Raw genomic sequence first — 14,606 nt, forward strand, 5'->3', positions numbered from 1 at the left:
GTCCATGTATCTGGGAGCACCACCTTCTATTGTGATGAAATACTATATAAGTACTCAATCATGACTAATTGTGCTTTACTTTTTTAATACTATAAGCAGATCTAGTGAATTTTGAAACTTGACAAATATAAACAGGATAGTAGTCAAAGAAGTAAATAAATGCATGGTAAATGTATTTTTATATATTAGCTTCCCAAACATTTGTTGTGCCTGAGTAAGGCTCTGAGGAGGCCTTACAAATAGCTGAGAAAAGAAGAGGAGTGAAAGGCAAGGGAGAAAAGGAAAGATATACCCGTTTGAATGCAGAGTTCCAAAGAAGAGCAGGAAGAAATAATAAAGGTATCTTAAGTGAACAATGCAAAGAAACAGAGGAAAGCAATAGAATGGGAAAGACTAGAGATCGCTTCAAGAAAATTAGAGATGCCAAAGGAATATTTCATGCAGAGATGAACACAGTACAGAACAGAAACGATATAAACCTAACAGAAGCAGAAGATACTAAGACAAAGTGGCAGGAATATACAGAAGAGCTATACAAAAAAGATCTTCATGACCCAGATAGCCATGGTGGTGTGATCACTCACCTAGAGCCAGACATCGTGGAGTATGAAGTCGAGTGGCCTTAGGAAGCATCACTAAAAACAAAGCTAGTTGGAGGTATTGGAATTGCAGCTGTGCTACTTCAGATCCTAAAAGATGATACTATTAAAGTGCTACACTCAATATGCTAGCAAATTTGGAAAAATTTGGAAAACTCAGCTGTGGCTGCAGGACTGGAAAGGGTCAGTTTTCATTCCAATCCCAAAGAAAGGCAATGCCAAAAAATGTTCAGACTACTGCACAATTGCACTCTTTTCACATGCTGCTGCTGCTGCTGCTAAGTCACTTCAGTCGTGTCCAACCCTGTGCGACCCCATAGACAGCAGCCCACCAGGCTCCGCCGTCCCTGGGATTCTCCAGGCAAGAACACTGGAGTGGGTTGCCATTCCTTCTCCAATGCATGAAAGTGAAAAGTGAAAGTGAAGTCGCTCAGTTGTGTCCGACTCTCAGCGACCCCATGGACTGCAGCCTACCAGGCTCCTCCATCCATGGGATTTTCCAGCCAAGAGTACTGGAGTGGGGTGCCATTGCCTTCTCCGATTTCACATGCTAGCAAGCTCAAAATCCTTCAAGATAGACTTCAACAGTACATGAACCGAGAACTTGAAGATGTACAAGTTGGATTTAGAAAAGGCAAAGGAACCAGAGATCAAATTGCCAACATCCATTGGATCATAGAAAAAGCAAGGGAATTCCAGAAAAACTTATGCTTCGTTGACTACACGAAAGCCTTTTGACTATGTGGATCACAACAAACAGTGGAAAATTCTTAAAGGGATGGGAATACCAGACCACTTTACCTGCTTCCTGAGAAACCTGTATGCATGTCAAGAAGCAACAGTTAGAACCAGACATGAAATGATGAACTGGTTCAAATTGGGAAAGGAGTACGTGAAGGCTGTATATTGTCACCTTGCTTCTTTGACTTCTATGCAGAGTACACATCATGGGAAATGCTGGGCTGGATGAATCACAAGCTGGAATCAGGATTTCTGGGAGAAGTGTCAACAGCCTCAGATATGCAGATGATAACCACTCTAATGGCAGAAAGCAAAGAGGAACTAAAGAGCCTCTTGATGAAGGTGAAAGAGGAGAGTGAAAAAACTAGCTTAAAACTCGGCATTCGAAAACTAAGACTATGATGTCTGGTCCCATCGCTTCATGGCAAATAGATAGGGAAAAATTAGAAACAGTGACAGATTTCATTTTCTTTGGCTCCAAAATCACTGGAGACAGTGACTGCAGCCGTGAAATTAAAAGATGCTTGCTACTTGGAAGGAAAGCTATGACAAACCTAGACAGCATATTAAAAAACATACATCACTTTGCCAACAAAGTTCCCATATAGTCAAAGCTATGGTTTTACCAGTAGTTATGTACAGATATGAGAGTTGGACCATGAAGGTTGAGCACCGAAGAATTGATGGCTTTTGAACTGTGATGCTGGAGAAGACTCTTCAGACTTCCTTGGACTGCAAGGAGATCCAAACAGTCAATCCTAAAGGAAATCAACCCTGACTCTTTATTGGAAGGACTGATGCTGAAGCTAAAGCTCAAATACTTTGGTCACCTGATACGAAGAGCAAATTCATTGGAAAAGATCCTGATGCTAGGAAAGACTGAGGACAGGGGGAGAAGGAGGGGACAGGATGAGATGGTTGGATGGCATCATCAGCTCAATGGACATGGGTTTGAGCAAGCTTCGGGAGATAGTGAAGGACAGGGAAGCCTGCTGTGCTGCAGGCCATGCGTCGCAAAAGTCAGACACAAGTGAGCAACTGAACAAGTTATATTGAACTTCAATTCCCAAAGTATGTTTTCTGCTATGTTTTATTTAAGTAAACCTTGTTAAATCTCAACGTTTACCAGCTTACGTTTACATAAATCTATTTTTCCCTCAACATAAGTAAATATTTATTTGAAATGTTTTTATTTGAGGAATAAGTTATAAGATGTGGATGATGTAGGAGAGATTTTGAGTTGACTGGGCAGTTCAGCTAGGTATTCTCTACAGCCCTTTCTTAGTTCCTGGATTCTGATGCATAGAAATCATGTTCTGAGATTTGCAGAGGGGTGTAGACTAGCATTTAAGATTCAGACAGTCTCAGCGGGAGGAAATGAATCTGATGTGCTTGACTTGTTGAAAGAATGGGAGCAAATTTGAAATCCTGTAGCATAATTGAAGACCAAGAAGTCCTAGCTCTGCAGCAAGTCCATTGGGCTTCAGTGTTCTTTTTGAGCGATCCTCCTCTGAGTTGTTGTGGTAGAAATATATAGGCCAGGTCAAAGGAATTGATGTTTCTGTTTTACTCTCTACTAAGAGTATTTCAGTATTTCTGAATTGTTTTGCTCAAGCTTTTTTAAGAGGAACATTGACATATTTCAATATAAAAGTATCTGAAAACTTAATCATTTCATACTTTGGGGATATTTACCTTAGAAAAGAGGAGACTGAGGTGAAGTAAGAGGTGTTCTCAAGTATTTGCGGGACTTTCAAAGGTGAGAACAGCTACTGTTGATTGTGCGCCTACCAAGACCTTACTCCTTTGTGGGACTCCGTTATTACCCACATTGCCCCCAGTTAATACTTGTAGTAGTCCCAAGGTGACTAACCAGTGCCTACAGAGGGTAATACTTCCTATGTAGCTCTGGAGGCATCTACAGGGAGGTAGGTTTCCATTTAATGTAAGGAAGAACTTCCTGCCAGTAAGAATTTTCCCTCCATGAAAATGAGCTGTCTTAAAAGCTAATGAGCTTGCCAGGAGTTGCTTATTCAGACGGAAACTATAAGGCAGGAGCTGTATGGAGGCAGATCTTGAGTCAGATTGGCAAAGACAGTGGCACTCCAGTACTCTTGCCTGGAAAATCCCACAGACGGAGGAGCCTGTGGGCTGCAGTCCATGGGGTCACTAAGAGTCAGACACGACTGAGCGACTTCACTTTCACTTTTCACTTTCATGCATTGAAGAAGGAAATGGCAACCCACTCCAGTGTTTTTGCCTATCGAATCCCAGGGACGGCGGAGCCTGGTGGGCTGTCGTCTATGGGGTCGGACACGACTGAAGTGGCTTAGCAGCAGCTGCAGTTTGAGTCAGACAGAAGTTCTAAGACTCCTTCTAGTTCTCAGAGTTCCTCTTGAATTGTCTGTCCTAAATGATTCCTTCCTGGGAGAGATCAAAACAACGGTCTCAGCTGGCTACCCCTTATCGAATCTTCAGGGTCAAGCAGTGTTTTTAAAACTTTTTAAAATCATCTCCTACTGTACGAAATACATTTTCTATTGTGACCCAGTACTCCCACATGTATGACTGAAACAGAAGTTCCACAGTTTTCCTTCTGCACACAGATCTTTTCTTCTCTGTGGTTTCTTGTTGTTAATATGGGTCACAAACTCCTGCATTGATTTTATGATCCATTAATAGGTTGCTGCCTGCAATTTGAGAAACACTAAGCTGAAGGATTTTGAATTTTTAGTTCTCAATCTAATAACTTCTTTTTTTTTTGACTGTGCTAGGTCTTGGTTACTGTGTGCAGGCTTTCTCTAGTCGCAGCAAGCAGGGGCTACTCTCTGACTGTGGTACACAGGCTACTTCTTGCAGCGGCTTTTCTTGTTGCAGAGCACAGGCTTTAGGGCCCAGGCTTCAGTAGTTGTGGCTCCCAGGCTCTAGAGCACAGGCTCAGCAGTTGAGGGGCGTGGACTTAGTTACGCGTGGAATCTTCCCAGCCTGGGGATCAAACCCGTGTCCCCTGCATTGGCAGGCAGATTCTTTTCTTCTTTTTTAATTCTTTTATTTTGCTCTTCCCAGCATCACCTGAGATCTACATTTTTTTACATTGGAAAAGACCCTGTTGCTGGGAAAGACTGAGGGCAGGAGGAGAAGGGGACAACAGAGGATGAGATGGTTGGATGGCATCACCGACTCAGCAGACATGAGTTTGAGCAAACTCTGGGAGATAGTGAAGGACAGGGAAGCCTGGTGTGCTGCAGTCCATGGGGTTGCGAGGAGTTGGACACGACATAGTGACTACACAACAACAGCACATTCCTTTGATGCCAGGGTTGTGGGTTCCCTTTACATTCTGAGCAGGCAGACTTTTAACCACTGGGCCATCTGGGAAGTCCTCAACCTAATAACTTGCTCACACTGGCACACATATCTGATTGTTTATTTTCCTGAGACAGCTTTTTTTGTAGGAGTGTCAGCAAATACTTGTCCCCAGCCTCACCATGAATACTCTTCTTTCTTTGAGCATTTAGTTCTCCTTTTAGCCACAGTAAGCCCGAGATACGAACACAAAGGAGTAACCTGAGGCCCAGGGGGGCTGAGTGACCTCCAAGAAATGCCATGGGAGGAAGGGCCTGGGATTCCAGCCCAGTACTTCTGGTTCCAAGTCTTTATACTTCTTTTCTTTGACTACTCCAGAGGGCCATTTAAGGGTTCCAAATAATATGGTCGAAAAAGATAAATTTGGTTTTCTAAAAACTCAGTGACAAAAAAGAAGATTAAAGCAGCAGAACCTTTGATTGGGTTTCTGTCTTTGTCGGTCTTTTTATTTTTCAGAAGTGCCTTTAATGTTTGGCTTCGTCGGGTTTTTTTTAAATACTTACATGTGTTAGTCATTCAGTCGTGTCCAACCCTTTGCAACTCCATGGACTGTAGCCCACCCAACTCCTCTGTCCATGAAATTCTCCAGACAAGCATACTGGAGTGAGGTGCCATTCCCTTCTCCAGGGTATCTTCCCAACCCGGGAATGAACCTGGGTCTCCCGCATTGCAGGTAGATTCCTTACTGTCTGAACCACCAGGGAAGCCCCATAATTACTTAGAAAGGCAGCAAAAAAAAATAAGTTTAAAAATCTTGACTCACCCATTAAAAGTCCCTATGCCTACTGAGGAAATATTATAAAAAACAACGTGTCATATTAAATATAAACTGTAATAAACAAGTGTAGAGCCTCATTCACAGTTTCTGTGAATGACCCTAACCCTAAGCCTTCCTTCCATTCGTGAGGCACCATCTCCCAGCTTGAGGCACCAGGCCTGCCCTGCAGGAGCCCTGGGGTGACAGGCTGCAGCGCTCTCTGTACCCAGTGCTGTATCTGTGCCAGGGCAGTATGGCATGAGTACCACACAGAAGCAGAGGAGCTCCCGCTCCTCCCCTGAGGGAGGCAAAAAGGCTTCCTGGAGGAAGTGACTTAGAAACCAGGCCAGGCATCATTAAAACAAAGGTGAGGGGAAAGCATGGCAGGTTCAAGGAGTTGTGTGGTTTGATGTGTCTACTGTAGGTGATGGCGGAAGTAGGCAGACTATGGAACTTGGACTGTGGGTCTTTTTTGTTTTTTGTTTTTTTGGTAACCAGCAGGTTATGTCTAAGGCTTTTCAGTAAAAAGAAAATTGCTAATGACTGAGAAATTGCTTTGGCATGGTAGAGACCAAAAGCAAGAAGGTAGGTTAGGTAAAAATACGGAGCTGAAGGAGAAAGTCAGGACGATGGGGAAGAGATAAAACAGGAAATGCTGGAGAGCTGTATGATGACCAAAGAGTAAGTGATTTGGATCCAGAGTGTGGATCTGGAACTCAACAGGCAGAAAAGAGAGCAGCATTGAAAATAAGGTATATAGAAACCAGAGCAATGATCCAGACTCTAGAAGGGTTGAGGAAGCCAGAGCAGTCCCACACCGCCAGGCTACAGAGGGACAGCTTTAGCCTGAGGGTAATGCAGGACACTTCAGATGTCAAGTACCTTCAGGCACCTGGTTTAGGGGGACACACACACACACACACACAAAATACATGCACATTAAATCCGTGAGTTCCTGTAAGAAAGCCTTACACCCCTGGGAGTCCGTACTCCTCAAATCTTATTTCAAAATAAATAAAGACATGTTTGTTTGAGGTATAAAGGGAGAGCATATTTTAAAGACAGCAGCTACAGATCTCAGGGCCTTCGGCGTTTAGAACACGTGTTCAAACCAGGACAAGTTGTAAATTTTATAATTGTCCCCACATTTTTTAAACAAAATGCTATTAACCTGTACTTTCCCCTGCCTTCCTTTTGGAAGTACTAACACACTTTTAAGTGATTGAGCCACTTAACCGCAGATCTGAAGCTGCTGAGTTCAGGAAATGCTGATGGCTTACTGGCTTGACCAAACTGCTCTGGGAAATACTTGGGGACAACCCAGCCCACCATTCAGTTAGAATTACTTTCTGTTTTAAAAATTTGACAAATACCCTTTAACTAATTCTTGACCTCTCTTTTTCTCCTTTTATTCCATAGGGTAGAATGGTTTTGAAGAAAGAAAAACACTGCTTTCTGACTGATTGCCTTGAAGGAAAAAAGAACCTATTTTTGTGCATCATTTACCAATCATGCCACACAAGCATTTATTTTTAGTACATTTTATTTTTTCATAAAATTGCTAATGCCAAAGCTTTGTATTAAAATAAATAAATAATAAAATTAAAAAGCTGTGTTGTCGAGTATTATTCAACCACTTGTGTTTGGAAGGCTGACTGGGAGATCACAGACCCATTTCATTTGTGTGTGTCTCAGAGACAGAAGGTGCTCATACTCTCCAGGGGAGGAACAGCAATGCTATTTCTTTTGATATTTTTATGTTGGCTCCTGCACTTTCCAGATAGGACCCAGGTGTGGGGACACCCTGTGTAGCGATGCCCCCTCGGGCCTTGAAATGACTTACTCCATTTTATTTTCTTCAAGATTGCCATTCACTCTCTGATACTTTCTTAATTGTTTATGGTCGATCTGCCTCCTCCAGCATGTCAGCTCCACAGCCACAGGGACATTCAACTGTGTCTCTTCCCGCTGTAGCCCTGGTACCTAGTAATGTGCTTTGCACACAGTAAGTGCTCAATAAATACTTGATGAGATGAAAGGATGAGCGTACAAAAAATTTTCCGAAATCCGTGCTGTTAGTAATAAATTGTATCTGTCCAAGATTTTTTCCCTAGTTTACGCAGTGTTCTGTGCAGGCGGGCTTGCTGCGCTTCATCTGTGGCTGCACAGTGGCACGCTCTGGTCGTGGTGAGCAGGGACTCGGCGTTGCAGTCCCCGGGCTTCTCACTGCTTTCTTTCTCCTGATGCAGAGCCCAGGCTCTAGATCTCAGGCTCAGTAGTTGTGGCCCACGGCTTAGTTGCTCTGCAGCATGCGGAATCTTCCTGCATCCGGGGTCAAACTTGTGTCCCCTGTTTTGGCTGGCAAATTCTTAACCATTGGACCACTGGGGATGTCCTGTAACAGTAAATTCTAAAGTTGGATGAGAATAATTTTACATGTGTAAATGTAATTTTTTGCATTATTTGTAAGGAAGCTGTTGACATACTTTGTTATATGAATCAATATGATAAACTTGAAGGGATTATCAGGATGTGTAGCTGTTTTGAGCAGTCAGTTCCCAACCTTCCACCTCAGCATACCTCAGTTGAGAGTATTCCCATTAGTTACAGACCCACTAGAGCAGTCATACTTACATCAGTAGGGGGCTGAAGATTCTTTTTTTTATTAAGATGTAATTCACATACCATGAAATTTACCTTTTTAAAGGTAAGCTATTTCCGTGTTTTTTTAGCATAGTCACAAAGTTGTACAACCATCACAACTGTCTTAATTCCAGAACATTTTTATCATCCCAGAAAAAAGCCTCATACCCTTTCACCCCTGACAGCCCAGAAACCACTAATCTACTCTGTCTCTAAGGGTTTGCCTGTTCTAGGCATTTTGTATAAATAGAATCATTCACTATGTGGGTTCAGTATTTGGGTTCTTTCACTTCCTATAATGTTTCAAAGTTCATCCATTTGCAGCATGTATCAATACTTTGTTCTTTTTTGTAACTGAATAATATTCCATTGTGTGAACGTGTTAGTTGCTCAGTCGTGTCCAACCCTTTGTGACCCCATGGACTATAGCCCGCCAGGCTCCTCTGTCCATGGCATTCTCCAGGCAAGTATACTGGAGTGGGTTGCCATTTCCTTCTCCAGGGGATCTTCCCAACACAGGGATGGAACCTGGCTCTCCTGCATTGCAAGCAGATTCTTTACCATCAAGCCACCAGAAAAGCCCCATTTCATTGTGTGGATGAATAGATAGGTAGATAGATACTGCATTTTGTTCATCCATCCATTGATGGATGTTGTGGGTTGTTTCCACATTTGGTCTTTTATGAATGGTTCTATCAATATGTGTACTCAGATTTTCGTGTGAATGTACCTTTAATTCTCTTGGATATATCCCTAGGAGTAGAATTGCTGGAGTATATGTTAACTCTAGGTTTAACTTGTTGAAAAACAACCAGACTGACCTCCAGGCAGCTGTATAATCTCACTTTCCTGCCAGCAATATACAGGTGCTCCTGTTTCTCTGCCTCCTCACCAGTGCATATTTTCATTTTTCTAAAAAATTTTGCCATGTCTAGTGGGTTTGAAGTGGCACCTCATTGTGGCTTTGATTTGCATTTTTCTCCCTGGCAAGAATACTGGAGAGTCCCATGGACAGAGGAGCCTAGCGGGCTACAGTCTGTAGGGTCTCAAAGAGTCAGAGACAGCTGAAGTGACTGAGCACGCACGCATGAAAAATTCTAAGGACATTGAACATCTCTCATGTGCCTGTTGGCTACTTGAATATCTTCTTTGGAGAAATGTCTATTCAAGTCCTTTGCCCATTTTTAATTGAATTATTTGTCTTTTTATTATTGTGTTCTAAGAGTTCTTTATAAAATCCAGATCCAAGGCCCTTATCAGGCTTCCTTGCTCAGATGGTAAAGAATCCACCTGCCATGTGGGAGACCTGGGTTCAATCCCTTAGTTGGGAAGATAGATACCCTGGAGGAGGGCATGGCAGCCCACTCTGGTATTCTTGCCTGGAGAATCCCATGGACAGAGGAGCCTGGTAGGCTACAGTCCGTGGGGTCACAAAGAGTCGCACACGACTGAGTGACTAAGCACAGGCCCTTATCAAATATATGGTTTGCAGATATTTTTCTCCTGTGAGTTCTCTATTCACTTTCTTGATAGTATCTTTTGAAGTACAAGTGTTTTTGTTTTGGGGGTTTCTGTGGGGGACTCCAATCAGTCTATTTTTTGTTTGGTTTGTGTTTTGGGAGTCATATCTAAGAAACCATTGCCTAATTCAAGGTCACAGAGACTTCCAAGAGTGTTATAGCACTTATATTTAGTTCTCTCATCCTTTTTGAGTTAATATATGTATATGGTGTGAGGTAGAGGTCCAACTTCTTTTTTTTTTGCATGTTGGATATTTATTGTCCCAGTACCATTTGTTGAAGAGATTATTCTTTTTTCCCAGATGAGTCGAGGCACTCTTGTCAAAAGTCAGTTAAGTGTAATACATGAATTTATTTCTGGACTCTAGGTTCTATTTTATTGGTCCCTATGCCTGTCCTTGTGCCAGGATCACGTGGTATTGATTATTGTTACTTTGCAGTAAGTTAGAAATTGGGAAGTGTGAGTCCTCCAACTTGTTTTCTGTTTTTTTTTTTTTCCCCAAGATTGTTTTGGCTGTTCAGAACATTGCATTTCCTTGCATTTTCATATGAATTTACAACAGTTTTTAATATCTGCCAAAAAAAAAAAGCAACCACCTGGGATGTTGATAGGGATTACCTTAATTTGCAAGTCATTTTCAGGTGGTAGAGTCATCTTAGCCACCTTTATCCTTGCAACCTTGCTAAACTCAGTTACTAGGGCTAATAGTTTTCCAGTGGATGCCTTAGAATTTTCTATGTACAAGATTGTATCTGCAAAGAGAGATCGTTTTAGTTTTTCATTTCCAGTCAGGCTGCCTGTTATTTCGTTTTCTTGTTTAATTGCTCCTGGCTAGAGCCTTCATCAGTGGAATGTTGAGTAGAAGTGATACAAGCAGACATCCGTGTTTTGTTCCTGATCTTAAGGGAAAAGCTTTCACCCTGTCACCGTTGAGGATGATGTTAGCTGTGGGATTTTCGTTGACATCCTTTTATCAGGTTGAAAAGTTCCCTGTTGCTTCTAGCTTGTTGAATGTTTTTATCATAACATTGATAAACATTAACATTTTATCATAACATAACACAAGTTTACTTTTCCTATGCCTGTTAAGATGATTGTGTGGTTTTTGTCTTTTATTTTATTAATATGGCATATTACATTAGTTGATTTTCATATGTTGAACCAACCGTACATTCCTGAGATAAATCCCAGCTGGTCGTAATGGGATTATGTTTTTATAAATTTCAGAATTCAAGTTGCTAGTATTTTGCTGAGCATTTTTGTGTCTACATTCAATGAGGGATATTGGTCTGTAATTTTCTTGTGATGTCTTTCTCTGACTTGTTATCAGTGTGATGCTAGCCTTAATTACGAAGTGTTTCCTTCTCTCTTGTTTTTTGAAAGTGTTTGAAAAGAATTGGTGTTAATTCTTAACTGGTAGAATTCACTGGTAAAGCCATCTGATCGTGGTCTTTCCTTTGTGGGAAGTCTTTTCATTACTGATATACTCTCTTCTTTTAGGCCTATTCAGGTGTTCTATTCTCGGTAACTCAGTTTCAGTAATTTGTGTCTCTAGGAATTTGTCCATTTCATCTAGGTTATCTAGATGAAATTAGATTACCTGGCATAAAGTTGTCCATAAGATTCCCTTATAATCCTTTTTATTTCTTCAATGTTGATAGTAATGTCACCTCTTTCATTTCTGATTTTAGTAGCTCGAGTTCTTTTTTCCTGGTCAAAAGCATATGCACTGAACATTTATGCATGGTTTAGCTAGTTATGCCTAGATAAAGGTTTGTAAATTTTGATCTTTTCAAGGAGCCAACTTTTGGTTTTATTGCTTTGTCTATTTTTCTACTCTGTTTTATTAATTTTCACTCACATCTTTATTCTTTTCTCCTTTCTGCTTACTTTGGGCTTAATTTTTTCTTCTCTTAAAGTGAAGATTATGTTATTGATTTCAGATCTTTCCTTTTTAATGTATACATTTTAGCTATAAATTTCTCTGAAACACAGTTTCACCCATCCATAAGTTTTGGTACGTTTGGCTTGTATATCATTCATCTTAGGAATATTTTCTAGTTTCCATTACGGTTTTTCTTTTGACCCATTGGCTATTTAGGACTGTGTTGTTTAAATCCCACATATTTAGTAATTTCTCAAATTTCCTTCTGTTGTAGAGTTCTAACTTCTTTCATTTTGGTTGGATAACGTATTTTGTATGATTTCAATCATTTTAAGTATATTGAGGCTTGTTTTATAACCTATGGTCTGTCCTGGAGAATGCTGCTTATACACTTGAGAAGAACATGTGTTTTGCTCTTCCTGGGTGCGTGCTCTAGGTCTAGTTGGGAAATAGTTTTATGCAAATCCTCTGTTTCCTTCTCCATCTTCTATCTAGTTGTTCTGTCAGTTATTGAAAGTAAGGTATTAAAGTCTCCAGTGATTACTGTTGAACTGTTTATTTTTCCCTTTGATTGTGTCTAATTTTGCTTCATGTGTTTCAGGGCTCTGATGTTAAGTGCATATGGAGTTAGAAGATTTTTAAAAGCTGCACGCATTATTCATTACATCTTTTTTGTTCATTGAGCTTCACTGGTTCAGTGGTCCTCCTGATATTTCTAGCTAACTCTAAATACTAGAGTGTGTTTGCTGACTGTGTTTCACCTTACCCTCCAGAATGGGCTCTGTTACCAAGACATTTTCCTCAATACCTACAAAATTGTTTTCACTTAGTAGTATTTTCGTAAATCAATAGTATAGTTTCTCCCCACCTTCCTTTATCCAATGGACATCAAATGAATCGTTCCCTCTCCTCTATTTCCCATTTATGGTGAATTATTTTCCTTCATCAACAATCAGAAGATGTAGGACTGTTTAATGCCAGTGTTACTGTTTTATTACTGTCCTTTCACCCTTTTCACATTATTTCAAGTTCTAGCAGAGAGTAGGACTAAAAAAAGTAGTGCTATTTCGGCCTAATATAAAATTTTTACAAAAGAAACAAAATGAGTGAATTACTAGGATATGGCTTTCCATTAATCTTAGAGAAAATTTGTCATCATCCATTGAAATTTAAACCTGCTGTATTGTGGCTTTGAGATTGAACTGACATCATCAAGTTTTTACGTCTCAAGTATTCATGGTCTCAGTGCTCTTTTTTAAAGCATGGGATCTATTCCTTAGAACCAGAGTTAGAATTAGCATCAAAATGCAATTGCTTATGCTTCATGGGCATGGTGCTATCAACTAAGAAATCAACTTTATGGTTAAAACAATGTATGAAATTGAATAATTTTTTGTTTACTGTTTTAAAAATTATTGAGTGATTGGAGATTCAGTTCAGTTCAGTCTCTTCAGTCATGTCCGACTCTTTGCGACCTCATGAATCACAGCACGCCAGGCCTCCCTGTCCATCATCAACTCCCGGAGTTTACTCAAACTCATGTCCATCAAGTCGGTGATGCCATCCAGCCATTTCATCCTTTGTCGTTCCCTTCTCCTCCTGCCCTCAATCTTTCCCAGCATCACGGTCTTTTCCAGTGAGTCAACTCTTCACATCAGGTGGCCAAAGTATTGGAGTTTCAGCTTCAGCATCAGTCCTTCCAGTGAACACCCAGGACCAATCTCCTTTAGGATGAACTGGTTGGATCTCCTTGCAGTCCAAGGGACTCTCAAGAGTCTTCTCCGACACCACAGTTCAAAAGCATCAATTCTTCGGTGCTCAACTTTCTTCACAGTTCAACTCTCACATCCATACATGACCACCGGAAAAACCATAGCCTTGACTAGATGGACCTTTGTTGGCTAAGTAATATCTCTGCTTTTAAATTGCGATCTAGGTTGGTCATAACTTTCCTTGCAAGGAGTAAGCGTCTTTTAAAAAATTTCATGGCTGCAGTCACCATCTGCGGTGATTTTGGAGCCTCAAAAAACAAAGTCAGCCACTGTTTCCACTCTTTCCCCATCTATTTCCCATGAAGTAATGGGACCAGATGCCATGATCTTAGTTTTCACTTTCCTCTTTCACTTTCAACAAGAGGCTTTTTAGTTCCTCTTCACTTTCTGCCATAAGAGTGGTGTCATCTGCATATCTGAGGTTATCGATATCCCGGCAATCTTGATCCCAGCTTGTGCTTCTTCCAGCCTAGCATTTCTCATGATGTACTCTGCATAGAAGTTAAATAAGCAGGCTGACAATGTACAGCCTTGACGTACTCCTTTTCCTATTTGGAACCAGTCTGTTGTTCCATGTCCAGTTCTAACTTGCTTCCTGACCTGCATATAGGTTTCTTAAGAGGCAGGTCAGGTGGTCTGGTATTCCCATCTCTTTCAGAATTTTCCACAGTTTATTGTGATCCACACAGTCAAAGGCTTTGGCATAGTCAAGAAAGCAGAAATAGATGTTTTTCTGGAACTCTCTTGCTTTTTCCATGATCCAGCAGATGTTGGCAATTTGATCTCTGGTTCCTCTGCCTTTTCTAAATCCAGCTTGAACATCTGGAAGTTCACAGTTCACGTATTGCTGAAGCCTGGCTTGAAGAATTTTGAGCATTACTTTACTAACGTGTGAGATGAGTGCAATTGTGTGGTAGTTTGAGCATTCTTTGGCATTGCCTGTCTTTGGGATTGGAATGAAAACGGACCTTTTCCAGTCCTGTGGCCACTGCTGAGTTTTCCAAATTTGCTGGCATATTGAGTGCAGCACTTTCACAGCATCATCTTTTAGGATTTGAAATAGCTCAACTGGAATTCCGTCACCTCCACTAGCTTTGTTTGTAGTGATGCTTCCTAAGGCCCACTTGGCTTCACACTCCAGGATGTCTGGCTCCAGGTGAGTGATCACACCATTGTGATTATCTGGGTTGTGAAGATCTGTTTTGTACAGTTCTTCTGTGTATTCTTGCCACCTCTTCTTAATATCTTCTGCTTCTGTTAGTCTGGAATAAATATGGCATTTCAGAGTTTTTAAACTGTTCTTGGACAAACTTGTAATGTGT

At 41.0% G+C, this 14,606-nt stretch overlaps 1 protein-coding gene across 2 annotated transcripts in view; it reads left to right on the forward strand.

Moving 5' to 3' along the window:
- RNF130 (ring finger protein 130) overlaps positions 1-7,072 on the forward strand; it is a 139,346-nt gene extending 132,274 nt beyond the window's left edge. For both annotated transcript variants that reach the window (XM_061421283.1, XM_061421282.1), the window contains one exon: positions 6,883-7,072. In XM_061421283.1, the coding sequence (XP_061277267.1) occupies positions 6,883-6,887 (5 nt within the window). In that variant the 3' untranslated portion in view covers positions 6,888-7,072. The remainder of the gene's footprint in view (positions 1-6,882) is intronic.
- The last annotated feature ends 7,534 nt before the right edge of the window (positions 7,073-14,606 follow it).

Source organism: Bos javanicus, chromosome 7 (genome assembly GCF_032452875.1).
Source record: "Bos javanicus breed banteng chromosome 7, ARS-OSU_banteng_1.0, whole genome shotgun sequence".
NCBI lineage: Eukaryota > Metazoa > Chordata > Mammalia > Artiodactyla > Bovidae > Bos > Bos javanicus.